The following is a 23,445-nucleotide window of genomic DNA, read 5'->3' on the forward strand; positions in this document are numbered from 1 at the left end:
CGGTAATTATCTACCAATAAGATACTTGATAGCATTCACCCTGAGGCATGTTTTCATTACGATGGATCCACATTTGGCAAATGAAGTTGGTGACACTTATTTTGTTACTGTAAATGAATAATGATGTTTCCATTTCTGGACAAACCACTAGAATATCACAGTACTTCCTTCTAGTACAATCATCAATCTCTGCAATCAATGTTTCTTGAAGATCAAATGTAAACTTATATTGAAAATTCCAGCATTTCCTACCATAACAACTGCAATATATACAAACAATATCCTCAAATCTTTTTACCCTCATTAGAAATCATGTATTTTGAGACTACATGAGTTACTCCTTGTCCACACCATCCCACACTCTGTCATACCATCAGTGTGTTTCTAAAACAATGAAACAACAAAACAAAACAACTGCTTCCTTTCAACAAAAGTGAAACTGTTATTTCACTGAATATCAAGATATAGCATGACCAGTTTTTTGTTATTTCAAATATGTAAAAAATACCACTCAATAAAGACCTTTTGGTTGTCCCCTAATCCTCAGAGAGAAATCCTTTGAGTCTAACAAACCCCAGGAGGAGGTCATGTCAGGTAACCTTTGAGCAACCAATGACTGTCCAATCAAACCCAAGATGACAGAATGGATTTAACCAACACTTACTGTTTAAGGTTTGGCAGGGTTTCTAAACTCCACAGTCACTGACACTAATCCCTCCACAAACAAAAATCTGCATGAAATACATATATTTGACCTGTAGGCCTTTCTGATCACATGGTTACCATTTCCCAATATTTGAGCAAACTGACATCCTTGAATATTTATTAAAATGCTATTTTCAGCGACTGTTTTCTCAATGTTAAAAGTGTTGTAGCAAACTCCATGTGCATCACCCCAAAGTGATCGCATGAAAATACATCGGAATCGTTAAAGTACAAACCGTTTTCAGGTAAAAGTTGAAAAGGTATGTGCGAATGTGCACTTTCACAATTTGGTAAGCTGTGTTCCGATTGGTCAGTCTCAAAGGTTACCAGACGCGACCTCCGACTAGAGTTTGTTAGACTCAGTAGGGGAGTGTAACGAATAACACCATGATTAAGTTTACATAGACTGGAGAAAAGACCCAACTGCTTGAAAACATGTCTGAAGTTCTGGATACCAAACACACGACATACTAGCCATGACGCATCACACATGACACATCTAACATGACATTTGATATGACACATGAAATATGAATGATGCTATATATGTTGTTAACCACCGGAACTTGTGTAAGGGAACCAAGATGACCATAGAGGTAAAGCATGGATTAATGGAGACCCACCCACAGTACTGAGACTCCCACAAACTGTCATACCCCAGCCATGTTGTCACTCATGGCATCAAGGTGTTCTGCTCATCCCACTAAAGACACTGATGTTTGATAGACTGACAGGTTTACCTGAAGTCGTGGTGATACATTCTCTAGACATGATCCCTGAAAGGATGATCTCTCCCGAACCACTGTGAGATGGACATAGATGTGTCCCTGAAACCTGCTTACAACACTCCATTCAAGTTATTTACACCATGATAACTCTACCATACACAAAAACATCTGGGTGAGAACATGGAGTCCTAGGGTGGTAATCCAAATGGTGTTAAAGGTTCACATACGATCAATCTCACACAACAGACAAGCACAAGGTGAGGTGGCATGATATCATCCAAGCATCATCTGTCAAATATTCCTGCTGGAGTTATATTTGGCATTTATGTTTCATTAAAGATGATTCTTTTCCAGACCTTCAAATAATATGATAAGTTCCAGAAATAAGAATCATGAATTAAAAACATAATCAAATATCAGCTTGTTTTCACTGCAGCTATATCTACATTTCGGTGTGAACCTGTAAGTGTAGCACTGAGGTATACTGCCCGATGTTCTTTAGGTAGGCAGTGTCAACACTTTCACAAAAACAAAAACTCTTTATATATGTGTACTGCGTAGATGCAGACCCACAGTCCACATGAGTTTACTCTTTGTAAAATATACATCATACATGAGAGGAAGAAAAGTATTATGAATGAATAAGTGTTGGGCTTAATGCTGTTCTGAACACCATTCTAAAAACAAAATGTCTGCTTTGTGTGGGGAGAAAACTTACAGTTTGAGGTATCAAGGATTCATATCACAATGAATCTGTGATTCAAACGACCATCAGCAGATAATGACATAACAAAGAGACTGAACTCTGCACATCAACACGACCTGAACCACAGTTAACCTGAAATAACGTTTTCCCAAGAATAAGATGATACTGACAGAAATAATTCTTTCACATGATTAAGTAAGAATAACACAATGATATATATTAACTCCTCCAAATGACTCAGTGAGACTAATGGAAGCAATATAAAATTCCTCTTGATGTCTTAGTTCCACAAGTAGGAGATATTCTGACACCTCCAAATGACTCAGCAAGACTAAAGCAAAGGAGGAGCCATTATCTTCAATAATTATAGCCTACAACACTGGTTGTGTTTCTCAATGTTTATGTCCTAGTGCTAACACCACAGGAATCAAAGAGCCTGCTACCAGAGCCAAAAGCTCAATTTTCCTGAAGCCTTTGTGTTCCCGGACTATGACAGTTCCATCAGGGGCAGTCGTCCGAGTATGTTCTGTTTGTATTTCCGGCAACACATGGACAGTTGCCACATATAAAAATGTTCCTGCGCTAAACAGCATGGCAATTCCTGTCGTATGCATGTTTGACAGCTTCTCCTTACTTTGCTGAAAAGAAAACCAGAAAGTGGTGACTTGAAAGGTATTGTCAACGGTATTATCCTTCTTAGAATCATAAGGAAATTGTCCAGGTAATTTTCTTGCGGTTATTAGACAGCCAAATGGAATCAAGGGGTCAGACTTGCTGACTTAATTGACACATGTCAATGTATCACCATTGCATGGATTGATGCTCATGCTATTGATCACTGGATTGTCTGGTCTAGACTTGATAATGTACAGATATTCCGCCATTGCTAGAATATTGCTTAGAGTGGCATAAAAAAACAAGCCAAAACCCCATAACCAAAATTTTACCCTGTAAAACATGTCGGACGTAATACAGACATTCAGTAATAATTATTATTTGAGTCACAGTGTTTAAAGTTTTGAGTGATAATTATTATGGGTCACACTTCGTATCATAAATGTTCAGTGCTATTAGTATTTTAGTGGCAGGCTTTTAAGATAATTCTCTTGAGCTACCTTCCTCTGAGAATGTTTGACTGAGACATAACACAAGGCTGGCCAAGAAAATTCTACATTAATGGCGATGGTCGTATTGTGCTCGATTGTTCAGGAATCAGTGACTTTGTATACAGAGGCTGGATGTGTTGACGTCATGGACAAACAGATTAAGTGGAGTATGTCAACCTGCCTCTTCGTCAACGCTTTATCTACATAACCGCTCCCTGACCGCTCGCCCTGTTACATTCAGTAATGCTGTTTCTCACTCTCAAACCAAGACTTTGGTGAGTTGATATCATATTTGTGACCCATTACTTTAGATTTGACTCATTTGCAGTGCACATGAAACCTCTATTGTGAATCATTGTATGGTGCTCTCTGCTCAATACAAAACACTTCTCAGAGTTATATTTTGCTGGTTCTGAGGGGATTTCTTATACCTTTTGCCACGGCAAATTATTCACCATAACAATTAAAAGAGTGTAATAAAGTCTAATGTGTTATTAAGTTCTACAACACTGCCAAGTCAGGTGCTCTAGCACAATCTGGAACAGTACCTCACTTTCTCACACCCTCCATAACACAGTGACAACAGAGCTCTGTATCTTACAGTGTACGCTCATGGTGATTTTTGTTAAAAAATTCAGTTTTATCATGACATGTCTACTACTAGATGGCGAGGGAGAGCCTAGACTAAAGCAGGTCTGCGACATTTTCCAGTTTGCAACATACACTACATGTCCATATCTAGGACTAACGATCATAAGGAATGCAACTTTACACTGTGAATTGCATCACCTCAGATAAGCTACCATTGCTCCCCCTGAACTGCATCACTCTAATCACACACCGCATCATGAGTTTATATCTGGATGTACTCTGAATTCTATCTGACTTCCATCTCGGGCAGTCGTCCTTCCTACAGCTTCATTTGTCCACTGAACAATCAGCAGTATTTCAGCAATAAAATCAGAAAAGCATAAAGGTCACTGTACCTGACTAAGACCGAAGAATGTTATAACAGACAACAGAGGTGCTGCTACTGAGAAGGCCAACAGATGGCGACGGATACGTGGTCTATCAAAGTTCTCATGAAGGAGAAAAGACACTAGACCAAATGCTGCCGGAGCCTGGAAACCAGAAAAAGAACAGTTCAGACATCGTAAACATCCACCTGTCCTCTGATAACTGGCGAAATCTTATTGAGGGCTACCAGATTACCAGATTGATGACTCTCAGTAGCCAAGATATATAACACTGCTTTTCTAAATGAATAGCTGACTGGATGTCTATTGGCATAGTCAGCTGAACAGACGCCTAGTTACAAGTCAACATGCCACAAAAGAGTGTGTACACAGATGAAAAAATACCATATTCAGAATGGTTTATCGATATCACACAGTTTGGTAACTGAACAAGACAACCAAATCTTGTTGTTTATCAGGATCCACATTCAAAGCAATTTCATATTTGGTGTCAGTCAACTATATGCATTCTCACCTTGTGAAGCATGATGGCGATGAAGACGATCATGGTGATATGAGCTTCAGCCAGGGTAATAGCTGCTCCAAGGGCTACTCCATCAGCTGGGGAGGGGGAGGTCAGAGTTCAAACATCATAGACTCACAAGTCACAGCAAGGCACAAAGTCTTGCATGTTAATCATAGCAAACAAATCCTCAGCACTGAATTTTGATTATTCATAGGCAGGTTTTGTGCTTGAGACTCTCACTCTAACTTAACCCTTAAAGTGCGGACAAGCTACATCTAGACTCTATTCTTGACTACTCTCCTGCTGCGCCCATCTACTACCCATCCCTCTTGCCTGCCTGTAGATGATCAGTTGTAAAGAAATGTCAAAGGAAAGATACTGAATTAGATTTGTATGAGATGTATCAGTGACCAAAAAAACCAAAGCATATTCACTGCTAGTTGTCGCTACAAAAATGAAAACTTCTGAGATTTAAATGTTCAATTGGCAAATAAAAATTATGAGGATTCGCAATCTTAAATTCACCTTATTTGATTTACGCGTTTTTGTGTAAAGTGAAATTCATTGGTACGTTTTCACTGCAAACAGACTATAAACATGCTGAAAAGAAACGGCAAGAGGTGTGGGTGAGGGCAGCCATGCTACCTGCTGCATGGACCACCAAGCCCAAGGTTGCTGTGATCTTGTTCCGGTTCTGTATCTGGCCCTGACCAACTTCAGCATCTGACAAAGGAAAAACAGTGTACATGTCACACTTCAGCTGAAAACAGGTAGGCAATTGGTTCTAGTCAGCAACCTGTTCTTCGTACTGTCACCTGTTGTCATGTCTTGTCAATAAATCTGACTTGAATACCCACACACAATGGTAACATGCCACATAACTGACATTTTGTCTTGATGGTCTGGACATGACTCAAGTCCAGCTATGCACTATTTGTCTACCATACATGAATAAAAATGTGAGCAATCTCACCTTATATGTTACTCCTAAAATTGACACAGGACTCAAAACAATCCAAACCAAATTCATGCTCAAGTGCCTGTCTGTGCCCTTATGAAGACTTGATTATATCCTTGAATGTCTAAAAGTATTAGTATTGTTGTAGTTAAACTATAGTATCCTCATATCGGTTTTGTGGCAATATAAAGACCTCACAAAAAATAAATAAAGAATTTCAACTGGTCATTTCAGTTTACAATTAACAATCAAGAAATATTCACAAATATTGAGCAGTTGCATGCCTTCAAGCATGTGTGAATAAATGTGCAATGTGAAACAGATCTGCCTGATGCTCCATGTGTATGTGAGCCTCCTATCTGACCTCCCAGCAACATGCAATGTGAAACACATGTATCTGATGCTCCATGTGTATGTGAGCCTCCTATCTGACCTCCCAGCAACATGCACTGTGAAACACATGTATCTTATGATCCATGTGTATGTGAGCCTCCTATCTGACCTCCCAGCAACATGCACTGTGAAACACATGTATCTGATGCTCCATGTGTATGTGAGCCTCCTATCTGACCTCCCAGCAACATGCAATGTGAAACACATGTATCTGATGCTCCATGTGTATGTGAGCCTCCTATCTGACCTCCCAGCAACATGCACTGTGAAACACATGTATCTGATGATCCATGTGTATGTGAGCCTCCTATCTGACCTCCCAGCAACATGCAATGTGAAACACATGTATCTGATGATCCATGTGTATGTGAGCCTCCTATCTGACCTCCCAGCAACATGCACTGTGAAACACATGTATCTGATGATCCATGTGTATGTGAGCCTCCTATCTGACCTCCCAGCAACATGCAATGTGAAACACATGTATCTGATGATCCATGTGTATGTGAGCCTCCTATCTGACCTCCCAGCAACATGCACTGTGAAACACATGTATCTGATGCTCCATGTGTATGTGAGCCTCCTATCTGACCTCCCAGCAACATGCAATGTGAAACACATGTATCTGATGATCCATGTGTATGTGAGCCTCCTATCTGACCTCCCAGCAACATGCAATGTGAAACACATGTATCTGATGATCCATGTGTATGTGAGCCTCCTATCTGACCTCCCAGCAACATGCACTGTGAAACACATGTATCTGATGCTCCATGTGTATGTGAGCCTCCTATCTGACCTCCCAGCAACATGCACTGTGAAACGCATATATCTGACCTACCAGCAACGTGCAAAATGAAACGCATATATCTTATGATCCATGTGTATGCGAGCCTGCTATCTGACCTACCAGCAACATGCACTGTGAAACACATATATCTTATGATCCATGTGTATGTGAGCCTCCTATCTGACCTACCAGCAACATGCAATGTGAAACACACATACCTGATGCTCCATGCATGTGTGAGCCTCCTATCTGATCTACCAGCAACATGAAAATGAAGCCAGTCACTAGACTTATGCCGATCCTAGAATGTTCCTCTGACATGTCATGCTGGTGGTCATGGTGATGGTCATGTTCCCCTTCACTAGGGTGGTGGTCCTTGTGGGCGTCGGCTGCCTCGATGGCCTTCACCTCATTGTGAGCATGTAGGTGGGGTTCTGAAGGGAAGACATGTAACAGTTAGCTGATATGTTGCTGCATCCTCTAAAGGATGAAAGGAAAGATGGTGTTTCATGAAATTGTGAGAAATTACAAGGCAACTGTCCTGGATGAATGAATGGTGTAAGCCCCAAAACCCTTTGAGGGACTTATTGATCAGTGACAGAATAGTCATAATTCCTCGTAGCTCTTGTAGTAGGTAATGATATGAATGGTGTTCCATGGATTTACAGTGGCCATCGTTTGAAGTACCGGGTACATCAGCGTTCACGAATGGTAACAAGGTAACAAAGCATTGGTCATGTAAGTTTCAGAAGACTGTCTGACCCACTGAAAATTCACAGGATGCAAAGAATAAAAATTTAACACACATTTCCAATGCAACATTTCTTACAACTGGCATTGAAAAGCTTAACAAATGTATAAATTTATAAACAGCGAACAAGTGTGACATATGACAACTTCAGTTAAAGTCACAGTGAAATATACAGCAGGATGATGGGGTCGGCTTCCATTGGACCATCTGCAAATCTGCCGAATTTGTCTGAGGGTCCAACGCTATTCTTTCACATTAGTAACTGTACATGCCCACTACTTCCTAAGGTGAATATATTCAAACACATTGAAGTCTTAACCATGGTAACAGAAATGAAATCAATTTGCAAATTTATTTCCCTTATGTGTACCACATCAAAGCAACATTCAAAGACAAGCCAAACAAACTGCCTTTATGACATTTTCCATTTTACAAGCCATATTTATTTAACAAGAAAATACATTGCCTGAACTATGAAGTTTCAGTACGACTCTCAGTTATGCAGTATCATAATTCAACAAGGATAAATACCCTGTTCCCCTTCACCAATAAAGGTTCAGTACAAAATCTGATCATGTGCATATATCACTAAAAGCAGCTGTCTCATCAGTCAGATATAAGTAACGGCAGCTTGAAAAGTTAATCAAATGAGAGACAACATGGTGATGTCACAATATAATGAATATGGTACCAGATTTTCATCATGAATTGATTGAGACATAACATCCCCTATAGTGCTTGGCATGCTTTAACTGACCTCCTGATGTGTACATGGCATGGACCCCCTCAGGGATGATGACTGCCAGGGCTGTCCCCACCAGCAGCCCTGCCCCAAGGACGGTCACAAGCTTCAGTTTCTCCTGGAACAGACAACATCAGGCTCAGAAATCTAGAGTTACAGTGCTGACACCATGGTCAAACAAGTTCCTGGGCACTTACAAAGTTTGTATTCAACCATGTCAAGATGAGTTTTGTAAGACACACACAAAAGAAAGCCTACAATGAACAATATAAAAGTCATTAATAAGAAACTCTGGAAATTCAGGAAATGAAAAGGTCATATCCATCATGGATAAAGGAAGGCACTTACATCTGTTTATGATGAATGTTGGCACACTTCAATTCAAAGCTAACACTTGAAACACATTACTTCCCCTAATTATTGAACATGACACAGCTTGCAACAGAAACCTCACCTACAGAATGATATTTATGTGATACGACATATATACAACATAAAATGTTTCATTTTCCCTAAAATCCACAGTGGGAACGACAATTTCAATAACCAACAGTATCAAGCACTGCATATCACTTACCGGATAACGACTGCATATCACTTACTGGACAACGACTGCATATCACTTACTGGACAACGACTGCATATCACTTACTGGACAACGACTGCATATCACTTACCGGACAACGACTGCATATCACTTACTGGACAACGACTGCATATCACTTACCGGACAACGACTGCATATCACTTACTGGACAACGACCATGCTGGCAAAGCTTGTTTTGTAACACATTACCTGGCATCAAACATCAATGGTATCCTATGATTACAGTCTATTATCTAATCCAGTTACTATATGTGTTGGCTACAACAACTGGTCATTGGCTATCTGAATGACTGAATTCTATTTGATTAATATTAATTATTATACTGAAAACCTTCACTTCAGTCAGCACAGTGTACAATAATTTCAGGGGCTTTCTGATGGCATGAACAAACTGTCATGTACATCCACTATGATCAGATTTCTGCTAGTTATGCCATCAAATGAATCCATTTAACACAGAATGGATATGAATATCATAAAAAAACATCATGATGGATACAAATATTGTCAGTGGCATATTTTGACTCTACAAAATCCATTTTTCCTGTAGTTTGCCAAACATGACAAAGTAACTACTTTGCAACAGAATTAACAAAACTCACAGATATCTTGGCTGTGATTTATCAAAATGTTGCACATGTTAAAAGCATCTGATGATAGTAATAGTTGTCCTACAGTAGTACACTGATGGTCATTATTGTTTTGAACATAAATAGTACAAGGTAATGAGTCGGACCCGGGTACCCGTCTCAATATCCGTACCCGCTGTGATCATGTGATGAATAGATTAAACAATGGATTATATTATTCTTTCATGATTAAAAGGTTGTGTTGTCGTTTAAGATTTAGACATAATTCACAGTCACTTCTTTTGAATATAATACATGGCTAAGGTCTTGAAACTCTTACCCTCCAAGCTGAAGAATATATTGCAAGTTTGATGTCAGGAATAGGCATAATGGGTGTCTGGGTGGGTTACCTGGGTAAAAAATCTGAACCCATCCCTGCCCTAGATAGTCGAGGCTGTTACTGAAGCAACATGACACTGCAATATATCATTTTTGATGTAATGGTTTCGGATACAATCTGCACCACTATTTCACTCACAATTTCATCTAAAATTCATAAATTGAACTGACTGGCTACCCATTAACTTGTTCTCCGTAGCCTAGGACATGGGTGTGGCCATCATGGAGGTCAGAGAACACATTAAAGGATATCACATGTTGGGCGAGAACATAGTTTGTGGGTTAGTTTTTTATGTTTAGGGGCCCCAAGACAAATGAAAGAGAACTATTCTTACAATTGTGATTACATTAAGTAAATCCATCTTTCAGTTTTACTGATGTATTTCATGGTAACTAATGTATTTAACACTTAACTGAGATGACATTATTGTGTGATGTTTTACGTTAAACTGGATCATCTAAAGGCATAGGCACATTTATTTTCACAAAGGCACATCTGTATCATCACTTATAGGCCCTATGGAACCCTTTGAAAAAACTGCATTTCTATCCTGCACTTGTTGTGTTCACAGAGCCTTCAATGTGCCACCAAACTGAGTTTTTATCCTTAATCAATCATTGACACAAACTGAAAGTCTAGATTTCCGGGTTCCTGAATCTCTGGTCTCCCTTGGGCTCCTTTTCAATGTATGAGGGTTAGTTTGATACTACTAAAATTATATATATTCAGAGAACATGAGTCTAGGATATGATCAAAAGCACCCTGACAGAGGGCTGTTATGACCTCAATCAACTTACAAAACGATTCCATAGCATTCCATACTTATTTGAAATACTGAAGAAACTGACAAAAAAAAAGACAATCCGATTGTTACAATTTCAATAAATGCACAATAACAGCCAAGTCATTATCAATAAAATGCAGTAAGTACTTAAGAAATGCAGGGTTTAATATGTGTATTCAGTATGGACAAGTGCCTGGTGTAGATGCTGTAAGTAATATGTCACAGAAACAACAGCATAGCAACAACAGCAGTGATATATCTAAATTTTATCTATTACGAATCATCATTATGATTAAGTCATCATCAGGATAAAAAGGCTTCAATATTTCTGTTTAAGCTGTAGCATTGTTATGGTAAGTAAGTTGAATAATTTTAGAGACAAAATACACTGGGCTATTTCCTGATGTTAGCAGCTCTTAGGACTCACTTCATTAACCACATGGTGAATTTGGGGATAGAAAGAAGGAAAACAACAAACATGCTATGGACAGTGGGATGATATAAGGTCATTAATGTTGAAAATGAGATCTTCAATATGCCATTGTGTAGTGTGCCTCCCAGCTGGGATCTGCCACATCAGGTCGACAATCAGGTCAAGAATAGGGAAACTGGGTGGGAGATGTCACTGGCCTGGGTAGAATGTCATGTCAACCTGTGGAGGCTAACTGATGGGTTGTTGGGTTAATAAGGACTACCAACCAGCGTTGCTATCATCAACATGTTTAATAATAAATACAGGAATGTATAGACAGTGATCACCTCTCCTTTGGGTATGTTGTGTAAACGTTTATCACATGTAAACTTGGAAACATCACAAATAATGGCATAAATTTCTCATAATCACAAAATATAAAGTAACATCCTCATAATAACTGTGTAATGAGGAAAGAGACAAAATTTGAGAAATGGATGTGGAAAGACCCGTTTTAGAACTTTAAAGTGAACATTGTTAACTTTTGTCATTCAGCCACACTGCAAATAGTTGACAATCATTGATGTTATAAGTACAATCAAAATACTGAGTGAAGTAAAACAGTGATAATATTTTCAAAATGAGTACACATATCTGACAATGTCTCAGTAGCTATATTTCTATGTGAGCACATTAGTGAAATGAGTTATTCTTCGATGATTAACAGAAACAATACTATGGACAGTGGAGGCTTCTCATCAGGACCCATCAAGACTAAATACAGTCGTATTGGGCAGGAACATTAAGATCTCGAGCAAGGGATAAAAACCGATGCCCGGAACAAGTCACTTTCCATTTTGGGCAATCAAATAATGATATCTTACTTGTCCATGGACTACTAGATAATTTCCACTTATGGTTTCAAACTACAAATAAACTTGGATTTCATTTCATACCCCTGCTCATAATATAGCTATTACATTTTGCAATAATAGTAATTTAAAGCTATCGTTCTTTGAAATTTATCACTCTTCGATAACTAGTCCAGTAAACATTAACATCAAACATTGTGTCATAAAATCAGGGCAAGTGGAAAATTAGTCAGGACAAGTTACTTTCTTGAAGTCACTTGCCCTGCGACAAGTCGTTTTTAAAAAAACATTTGAACCCCAATGGAGACACAAATCCATTACAGGACATACTCAAGTGCCTTTATACAGCAAGACGGACAAACTTGTTTCAAAATACAAAACTACCAGTGTTTGCTGTACGTTTTGTAAGATTGCGTGCTGAAATAAAATTCTGCATATGTAATCCTGATCTTTTGAGCATGAAATATTCATTACAATACTGAATCATTTCAAACTTTCTTGTTCTTGTATATGCTGCTATTTTAACGTACTTTTTAATGAAGATCAGAATCTATGAGTCAAAAACATGCATGCCAAATATTTTTTTGCATGTGTTTACCAATTTTTTTTGCATGAAAAACTCAGGTTTCTGCACTAACACGAACACTGAGTCTAACAAAGTCAAGGAGGAGGTCATGTCAGGAAACCTTTGAGCGACCTATCACCGTCCAATAAAACGTGAGATGGCCTAATGGATTTAACCAATCAGACAACATCTACTGTTTTGGCTGGATTTACAAAATTCCCCAGCCACTGACACTGATCTCTCAAAAATCGAAACTCTGCACAAAACACGGATATTTGACCTGCAGTATATACGTTCAGGACTTACTGATGACATAGTTACAATTAGCTAATATTCCCATAAGCTGACATCCTTGAATAGTTACAAAAACGCTATTTTCAGTGACTGTTTACTCACCCCTGACTGTTGTAGTGTGCTCAATGTGCATCCTGAAGCAATATGTACTCCTTACTTTTTCAATAAAATATAGGACTACTGGAAAACCTTAAGAGTACATACAGAGTGCTAAATGGAATTTAATGGAGTAAAATTAATCTTGCATTTCATACATGCACCGCAACACTGCTACTCTTGTGTAAACATGTCAATAAACAATATAGCAATCCATTTTCAATTTCATATTAATACATGTACTTCTGTAAATGATTTTAAGACTGTATACAATTGCTGTGGTGCATATCTGTTACGTTTTCTGAATTATGTCCTACCATATCGTGAATATTATTCATCTGTACATACACCGATATGGTAATTATCTGAAGCCCTGAATCATGACTTAATCTTTCCAGATTATGAATGGTGCTTCACCAGTGAATCCAGCTGCAAACTCACATTGCTTTAATCTTTCTTCCCTTTCATTATATGTTGACATTAACCCCTGTGTCTCTCTGTCTTTCACTTGATGAATCCATGTGGCCAAGTCATGTGTGAGAATCATGCAAAAGTTGACTTGTGCGCAATGTATAAAATACCAAGATCTCAAAGTTATGATTGAAATTGTTACTACAAGTCTCATTGTGAAAAAGGACCTATCAGCAGCACAGATGTGTCAGGTTCCGCATGCTTAAGCCAGGATAATCCCTTATACAAGGATTATGAAAACAGCAGAGTTCAGACGCCAGACTCATCACTTCCTTCATCCCCCTGTGCGATAACATTCATATACCAACCGCAAGATGAACCAGATTATTAGAAAAAAAATCCATAATGTATTGCATAGCTGCACCATGCAAGTAGAGCCAATATGTTCACAACTGATGGAGAGGAAAAGGTGCTGGCATGCAACCACTGAATTATAAGTGAGTGTGTCAGTTTTGTTCAACACTGCTTTTAGCAATATCTCGGCAGGAGATACCAGAAATGGACATGACACACTGTGCCATTGTGGGGAATCAAACTTGGGTCTTCAGCGTGACAAGTGAATGCTTTAGCCACTGTACTACCAATGAAGTGAACTCCTTGTCTTGCTTAATATGAACACAGACTGATGGTAGCTGACACTATCATAGCAGCCCTGATAGTCACAAACATTAGGAATATAATTTTCACAGGTAAAGCCAGGAAAATACACAATATGGATAGTTTGAGAACAACAATTAAATGATTCAGGTTCACATTTTGGTTAGTTACTTAAATGAAGTTATGGGAAATAAATGTACATAATCATCACAACAAATATCATTATTCTAAATATGTGTGTAAAATCATATTTGTGAGTGAAATACACAACCAAATGAGAAGATAAATGAACAGGACATAGCATGCCAGAGTCCTTTTACCCAAGCACTGCACATGAACTTTAAAAGTTGCAATGCATAATACCTGACAATGACAGTTGTAAACTCTAAGTAAAACAGATGAAAAGAGACATCATATCTTTTACTTACTGGCACAAAACTATATCTGTATTCAGCATTTCATCTTTTAAAAGATTAATTTGCTTTCTTATTGAATTATTACACAATCTGTACCAAACACATTAGATTCTTTTTTTCCAACACTGTTGGTGATGATCTCCAGTAAATTCAAGTGGTTCTAGTGGTGTTATATACTATTTATTCAACAGAACTGACTAGACTCACAGCAAGGATAGGTAGTATTTTATAAAAAATCATGCATCCTGTTGGATTAACAAAATGCTAATGTTTAATTTCTCAGTTACAACGGTTCAGTCGTATACTTGTAATATCCAGCTTGATGTGGAGGTGAAGGGTGAAAGTGATGCCGTCCTTTTGAAACTTGGGAAGAGACCAAAAACAATGTATGGTTCCGACAAATATTCACTAACAATGATAGATTAACATCAATATGGCCCTCTGAATCTTCTAGGATGAGATGGGAACTGTTTACATGTCAGATCAGTCCCTCATCACAGACTGTGTTACACAGTGTGTGATTTAACAGTTGCACATAAACCCCAAAGATGTTGATTTGATTATCTTTACCTGGGAAATGGATATTTTCACAACATGGGAGTCACTGATTGAGTTTAGGTTTACGCTGCACTCAGCCATGTTCCACCTATATGGTGGAGGTCTGTCAGTGTAAATAAGCAAGTCTGGACCACACAAGCATGACCATTGGTCTACACAACTGGGATATGATGACATGTGTCAACCAAGTCAGCAAGTCTGACTATCTGATCATGTTAGTCGCCTCTTACGACAAACAAGGCTTTTACTGAAGATCAGTTCCAAAAATGTCATATTATTAGGGGCAATCAATACACTGTTGTTCAACAACTAAATCTAACCTGTTGGAAATTGTTATTCTGAAAAGAATTTCTGTTCAGATAGGACTATGTATTAAAATGCTTATAGTGGCAAAAGACTTACTATTACTGCATTTGCAAGGAGATCTTCTAAGTCACTTCCTATTGCAGTTGCATAATGTCATTGTCAAAAATGTATAATTACAACATTAAGAAATTCTTCTCAGGCACATTTTTGGGAATAGAAAAATGAGCTACATCCATGGTAGTGTCACTGGTGACTGAGTATTACAGCTGATCAACACTGTAGACCAAAAGAAGCAGCAATGATTACAAATTGCTACATCCATGATACCATGTCATCAATAATGCATCAAACATCTAGAAGACACTGACTTGGAGTTATCTGAGTCGACATGATTGTGAATGTCCTATGATATTCATCCAAGTCATCTCCAAAGCTAAAAACATGTTGGACACTTAAATCCAGGCTCTATATTCTATGTTTGTGTTTATGCATACCAATGCCAATACATCTAAACAAATTAAAAAGCAGTATATTGTCTTACAGGCAGAAACATCACAGACAATTTCACAGACTCCCTTCCAAATTGACGTGACAACACCAAGAGATCACCAGATTAGACGTCGAAACATGATTACTTCAGTAAAAGTCGAAATCTAATTTCAAAGCATACAAACCTCTGAAAATGTGAACGCTAGTGGAATTATGCCAGCAAGATAACAGCCCACCAACATTGCAAGTGACAGTAATATCAAAGTCCATAATTCGTCCATGATCGTGTAGTACAATATTCAATAGCTCCAATTGACTCTCAACCAGCTGTCCTACCACGTACGACCATGTTTTGATGACGCCGATTTCCGATAGGTGGCGCAAAATTGAAAACCGTTTTTTACGTACAAATTATTTTAAGGATACTTAGCAGATTTCGTGATCGAATATTCGACATAATCAGTTTAATATACCAAACAAATATTTACTTTCTAATCGACGGGAATATCGGGAAAATCTCACTGTCGTGAGGTAGAATCAACTTCCGGTAACACAAGCTGAGGCTCAGAAACATCTTCAAAGTTTGCAACAATGGTAATGACTAAACTTATGTTGATTAATTTACATTATTCAGCTGAAAGTACTTACATTGCTGAGCTAAATGCTCTTTTGGTGCATATGTATCTATATCGCTCTCGTTGTCATTGCATTGCGAGAAAATACGCTCTTTCGGCTTAGATTGACTTTTACCAACATGTGCCACGACGAATATTGAATTGGAACTCGGTGATCGATGTTGCAGTTGCAATTTCGTGAGGATAGACTTGATATTCAAGACCAAATATTATGCGTTTTAGAGATATCCTGGTTAAGTGGTGTTGAAGGACATTCAACCTGTGTCCATGTTTTCTTTCTATTGCGTTTTCATATAGCTTTCTCTGTATCATGTCCTTAGAAATTTTTGTGTTATGAAATTTAGCAGTTAAGATAAGAGAAACTTTATTGGTAAACAGTTTCGCCCGTACCCCCTCTCTTTGCATAGAGTATTTCTACGTTCCTCGGTGTAATATTCCAACACTGAAATAAGGTGTTTCTCATTCCTGTTACTAGTGTATTTAATGTGCTAGTTTATTTAGTGAGGAACGCAGGTCAGTTTGTAATTTTAGGTTTTGATTGGGGTGAGGTTTATGGGTGGAACTCTTACCCTTTATTGTCCCTCAAGGGGACCAGTGAAGTTCACGGGGTAGAATAGGCCTTCCACAACCCATGCTTGCCATAAAAGGCGACTATGCTTTTCGTTAGAGGTGACTAACGGGATCGGGTGGTCAGACTCGCTGACTTGCTTGACATATTTCATCGGTTCCCAATTGTGCAGAACAATACTCGTGTTGTTGACCACTGGACTGTCTGGTCCAGACTCCATTATTTACAGACCACCGCCATACAGCTGGAATATTGTTGAGTGCGGCATAAAACTAAACTCACCCACACACCTCAAGGGAAATTTGTCTTGCATACAAAGAACCAATACAAAGCAAATAACAACAAATAATGTAAAGTACATATACACAATGTCAAGTTAATCAGAATATGGAAAGAGTTCCTTCCGTTTCCCCATATTCTCTCTTCAGTAGAATAACAGAAGTAACCCTATACACTGTACTTAAATTTGGTGGCTGTTAGTTGTTTTTGTGAGTCCACTAATAAGTGTTGTGTAAAAAGTTCTTAAAAAATCAAGTTCATATCAGTTTATGAATTGTATTTGGAATGGGGGAACAGGAGGAAGTCTTACCCAGAATAATATGATGAATCATAATGTAATAAAAGTACACGAAGGATATCATCATAGGTGAGTTTAACGTTAATATTGTGATTTAACTTTCTGTCCCATGCAATGTGCAAGAGACAAGATAGCTGTTTGTACCCTAATTGTGTCAAAATGCTGGCTTATACTTAACGGATCATGAGATGGGTTAGGGTAGATTACAGTGTTTATTTTAAGTCTGCCCTTTTCCATTGAAACCTTTCAAATAATCATGATAAAATGACTCTTAGTCTTAGGTAACCTTAGTGCAGTGTTAAAGAATGGGAGTTAAGGTTAACCTTAGTAAAGGTTGCTTCGTGAAAGGAGCCCTTGATCATGTTTTTTCTATGGTACTTTGACATAGTATTTATTTTTCTTTCTGTTGCAGTCCCACACAATTCTTCTCGTCCAGCCCACTATTAGACCAGAGACAAGAACATATTCAGACTATGAGAGTCTCAATGAATGTTTGGAAGGTTGGTATGCACTAGTAGAATAATGTGTCATATTATAGTCATTATCGGTACCTCACCCAAGCAAAGGCTCTTGTAAATCATCTTGTTTCTCTCTTTTCAGTGCTTGATTGTAAGATATGTGGTGTATGATATACGCAGTCAGTGACTTACGCCACTTTCCTCAGTCAGTCTCTTCTGTCTAGTAATAGTAAGCTCAACCAATAATAGTTTATATAGTATATCTTGTGGAATTTTTGTTAAGGGCCAAATATGGACTATCAAATTCTGAAGTATTTGGCTGAGGATTCCTGAGCTACAAACTGTTATGTCTGCCAGTACAGTGAATTACAAACTGTGTTGTATCTGTTAGTACAATGTTTTGTATTTACCAGTACCATGAGCTCCCAGTATTAGGAGCAACAAACTGTGTTGTATCTACCAGTACTATGAACAACAATCTGTGTTGTTTTGATGTGTCCATGAGCTGTTCATATTGTCATGATTTCACCACTTCATGGGATACTGAGGGAGTGAGTTTAATTTTACGCCGCACTCAACAATATTCCAGCTGTATGGCAGCGGTCTGTAAATAATCGAGTCTGGACCAGACAGTCCAGTGATCAACAACATGAGTATCGTTCTGCGCAATTGGGAACCGATGAAATGTGTCAACCAAGTCAGCGTGTCTGAGCACCCGATCACGTTAGTCGCCTCTTACGACAAGCATAGTCACCTTTTATGGCAAGCATGGGTTGTGGAAGGCCTATTCTACCCCAGGACCTTCACAGGCATATTAGTTGATATAATGATCAAGGTGGAATTAAAATCATCATTATTATGATAAATATATACAGTCGAACCCCAATGTCTCGAACTCGGTTGAGACGAATTCTCGGATGTGTCGAACTGACATCTCGGTCCCTGCCGATTTCCTTGTATTTATCATTATTTTTACCTTGATGTGTCGAACTAGATGTGTCGAATTCCCGGTTGTGTCAAACTCATTTTAGGGTCCCCAAAGGCTCTAACAAGTACAAATTTACCCTTTTGTCTCGAACTGTCAAAGCTGGTTGTTGCAACTGAAAACTTCAGTCGCGCAATCGGAAGTCATCCTCATAAACGTGCTACCTAAAGATCAAAAGTAACGATTAACGGACTCAACAATCAAGTGACATGTTTAACTACGCATCTATACACACATTTTCAGCACACTTACCAACTGAATTTTACTCAAACAATTAACCATAATTAAGTTGTTACCAGTGACACGTTGATCACGGACCGACAGGATATCTCTAAACAAACAATGGCGCATGTTGTTGTCATGTGACAGTCTATGTTAGCGGTCATGTGATTTCCTTGAAAATACAAAATGAGAAGTGAGGAAAATGGAGTTGGATTATCTAAATTGATGTTTTGTTTTTGGTTTAGTATTTAAGGTGTAGGATCAATTTTGTTAACCAGTACGGTTAGTAACATGGCAGGGCAATTCAGCGAAGGACCCGATCCGCCCGGGGGGATAACTGGATCGCATGTTACACCTAAAAAGCGAAAATTATCTGTTACGACAATAGAGACAAAATACGAGGCTGTCATAGATAAATTCCCCACATGTACACGTATGTACATTCCGATTCCGTTTGTATGAACTATACAACTTTTTATACTGACTGAAAATGAATTAGTGCTGTCAACTAAATGGGATCGCTTGTGAGTTTGTTAAATTATTCTTGTTCTTATCTTTTTGTATACATATTTATTTGCCATGACGAATAAAGTGATTGAATTGATTTACATTTGTATATGTTGTAATTTAAAGATCAATACTGCCGTAAACGTTTATTGCAAAGATATATTGTTCGTATGTGTATCCTACTGCAAAATAACGATGTGTTAAGCAACGTGGTCGTGTTGGTTCTTGGTCTTTTCATTGCTGACGGATGTGTCGAACACTCGGATAAGTCGAACTTTCCCCTTGGACCCAACGAGTTCGACACAACAGGGTTTGACTGTAGGTTCATGGTTCATGGTTCATTTTGATATTTGAATTGTAACAATGCTCGAATACTTCCAACTCCAAAACTGCAGGAAACTTTAGTGATAGATCTCTGTGTCCCCTTCAGGAAATCTGTGGGCCCTGTAAAATAATGAAAGCTTGTGGTGTTTTGTGTTGTCCCTACAGGTGGAATATTGTTTATTTTAAACAAAGGGGACAGTTCTATGGACTTGAAACGTCTTAATTACAATAAATGTGATGTTTTGGTGTTGATGCTAAGACTGTTCTGCAGTAAGTAAGTTAATGGATAGAATTATCAGCCTTTTTCATCACAAAAAGTTGTCATGCCAAACAAAGAAGTAATTGTTTGTGGTGTCCATTTTATTGAGTTGTGCTAACTGGATGCACCATGAGATGATATTGTACACTGCACTGTATAGTGTGTTAAATCCCTGTTAGCACTGTCACACTGACACTTACAGAACACAGACACCTCCTACATGCCTTCCAAGAACATGACAATGGTTAAAGTTACATTTACACACATATTTCCTTGAGCTGGCTCTTTGGTACTATTTCAATGTTTGAGATAATTGTTTTTCTTGTGTGTTTTGAAGGCATCTGCAAGATATTTGAGGAGCATCTTAAAAGGAGCAATCCCCAGTCCTCCCAAATCACTTACGACATCAGTCAGCTGTTTGACTTCGTGGATGACCTGGCTGACCTCAGTTGTTTAGTGTAAGTGTCTATGTAACTCCAACACTTGAGATAAAGCTTAAGGAACATATCTAAGACATAACCATCATGTCTCTGACTTAACCAACTTCAGAACTTTTTTAGCCCATGTTTAAAAACTTTCACTGACATTCTTTGTTACCTATTGTTGATCAGAATGGTGTGGTAACTAGGTTAAATTTGGTTCAAAACTAGCATGTAATTCTGTGAGACAATTGATAAGTTTGGGCAACATATGCATTTGCAGGCATCAGATGAGGTGGAGTGTACACAGTGGCACATGGTTGCTATGAAAACTGTTTACAGTATTGCAGCTAAGGATGGACCTTGCATCAGTGCTATAAAAGTATCCTTATGAAAAGCACTGTCCTGTGGTGAAGAAAACCAGTGTCAAATGCTATTCTATGACAGGTGGTTTAAAAGTGTTGTGAGAATCCTTAATGTGCCTTGACTGTGGTTTGTCAATACCATGCCTGTGGTAATGGGTCTCCACAGAGAGATACACCTGTACAATCATAGTCACCTTAGGCTTGTCTCAAAATGAAAGAGAAAGGCACTTGAATAGCTTAGTCGCTTAAGGCACTGCACTTCTCTATACAATGTTGTATCCCTTGGGCATGCAAGGAACCAATGATCATTGCCCAAATCTCAGTTGGCGCTGATGAGGCATTTGGATTTGCTTGCTGCACTACTCCTGGCCTTTTGTCCATTCCAATCTGACACACCATGATCATGTTCTAAGTGGTGTTAGCCACTGTACATGAGAGGACACATCATCACCAATGGGTTTATAGTGGTGCAGTTTATGGTAGCAGTAAAGTCAACTTGCTCTTTTCTAGGTACCAGAAAAGCACTGGCACATACATCCCCCACAACAAAGACTGGATCAAGGAGAAGATCTACAACATGCTGAGGAAACAGGCAGGGAAATAGACGAGCATGGATAACAACTTGTGATAGAGACACTTGATCTTTGTTGTGACGACTGTGTGGGAATCATGTCTATTTGAATCATGTCCATTACACTAACTCACGTCTGATATACCAGGATAAAGCAAATCCTGATAGGTTATCATTTTAATACATTTACAATGTTTTTTTTTGTATGTACGTTTGTGTAGTTGTTTTTGTAGGTCATTTGTGTTAATGTTTTAGAATTTTTGAATCTGGTATAAAAAATGATTTTATAGAAATAACATCGTTACAAGACTGAGTTTAGAATGAAGAATCAGTGAAGGTGAGGATGGTACAGACAGCAGGAATGTGAAGTTATTGTGTTTGATATGGCCACGCTGTGTTGATAACATGTTTACCTTTTCTGGTTATGTGTGACTCCCGAGTTGGATTCAGAGAACATTACACCTTATTGCAAACATTTTAAAGACTTAATTCACATTAATCATCATAGTATTTACATTGACTTTGGATTTGTTAAAGAAGAATATGTAAATCTTTCCTGTTGACTAGTAACAGAAACATGGAGGAGTAGACTCATGAACATGACTAGTTTCCTTTCGGGGTTTGGAGTTAAGGTGAAGCCAACAAGCTGCTCATTCAATAGGCATGGCTTGGTTATCTCCCTTGGGTAGCACAGCCATTCTTAAGTTTTAGAGTAACTTGCTGTTCATGTGTATTTAAGCTATAGTATTGGAAAGGATGCAGACTGTTGATGATGTCAGCATGTCAACTGTTCTTAGGCAACATGGTGTCAAGGGAGACAACTGTGTCACCTTCATTTTTTTGTGTTCCATTGGTGTGACTGAGAAATTCATATTTCTGGCTGTCCAGTACAGTCTTGTTTGTAGCTAAATATTCATTTAACATCAATAAATCTACCATTTTCTCACAATTAACTTCTTGTCATTTTCATGAGGGTAGAGAAGTAGGCTAGTGGCTGAAAGTGTTCAATCCGAAGACCCAGGTTCAATTCCCCACATTAATTCAATGTGTGATGCCCATTTCTGGGCATGATATTGTGGACACATTGCTATGAGTATTGTACATCCAAACTCACTGACTCATGAGGTAATCCAATGTTTCTATTTGGGTACAGTTTATCTGGTTCCCCACACCACTTCTGATTCATTCAACACCGTCCTTGTATTCACTATCACAATTCATTTCAACCAATGGTAACACTTGGCTAAATGTAGAATCAGACCTTCCCAGCAAAGCAGCTAAAACAACAGTGTCGACATAGAATGACCCTCTCCCAGATGACAAATTGGAAAAGAAAAGTATTTTATTATATATTAATGTCCAAGTTGATCAAGACTTTATGACAAACCCCTCCTCCTTGTGACTCTCAGTTTTTGGGTTGACTATCCCAATTCCATATGACACACCTTCTTAATAAATCACCTGCATTAGGTGATGGTGAAAAGATGACACTGCATTGAAGTGCCAGGTCTTGTAAATACTGAGACAAAGGTTTTCAACTGTATATAGGATACCAGTAGCATGACCACAACTTTTTTTAATTAAATGAAGGTGTCCTGACACCTGCTATGTTCAAACTAAATCACCAGAGTCTGTAACAGTCAGATTGGTCTAATTCAATACTATTCCCATCTGCCTCAAACTCTGACAATCCTTGGAAGACATGGTTGAATGGTCCGTTACAGAGAAGTGCAACAAGTAGATTAAAGCCAGAGAATT

The 23,445-nt window shown here is 38.4% G+C and overlaps 2 protein-coding genes across 3 annotated transcripts; one reads left to right on the plus strand and one right to left on the minus strand.

Annotated features, from left to right (window-relative positions):
* Positions 1-418: 418 nt before the first annotated feature.
* On the minus strand, positions 419-16,174 carry LOC137293491 (zinc transporter ZIP9-B-like). Its single transcript, XM_067824059.1, has 7 exons — positions 15,983-16,174; positions 8,377-8,479; positions 7,087-7,302; positions 5,373-5,450; positions 4,737-4,822; positions 4,232-4,366; positions 419-2,777 (listed from the first exon to the last, which is right to left on the minus strand). The coding sequence occupies exons 1-7, from the start codon at positions 16,076-16,078 to the stop codon at positions 2,532-2,534; spliced, it is 960 nt and encodes a 319-aa protein (XP_067680160.1). The 5' UTR covers positions 16,079-16,174; the 3' UTR covers positions 419-2,531.
* LOC137293492 (enhancer of rudimentary homolog) lies at positions 16,158-22,636 on the plus strand. Of its 2 annotated transcripts, none has more exons than XM_067824061.1 (4): positions 16,158-16,391; positions 17,990-18,077; positions 20,670-20,790; positions 21,627-22,636. In XM_067824061.1, exons 1-4 carry the CDS (start codon positions 16,389-16,391, stop codon positions 21,718-21,720), a joined length of 306 nt encoding a protein of 101 aa, XP_067680162.1. In that variant the 5' UTR covers positions 16,158-16,388; the 3' UTR covers positions 21,721-22,636. The 2 variants fall into 2 exon arrangements, with proteins under 2 accessions (XP_067680162.1, XP_067680161.1); XM_067824060.1 differs by having other exon boundaries at positions 16,337-16,389; positions 17,985-18,077.
* Positions 22,637-23,445: the final 809 nt, after the last annotated feature.

Source organism: Haliotis asinina, chromosome 8 (genome assembly GCF_037392515.1).
Source record: "Haliotis asinina isolate JCU_RB_2024 chromosome 8, JCU_Hal_asi_v2, whole genome shotgun sequence".
Classification (NCBI taxonomy): Eukaryota; Metazoa; Mollusca; class Gastropoda; order Lepetellida; family Haliotidae; genus Haliotis; species Haliotis asinina.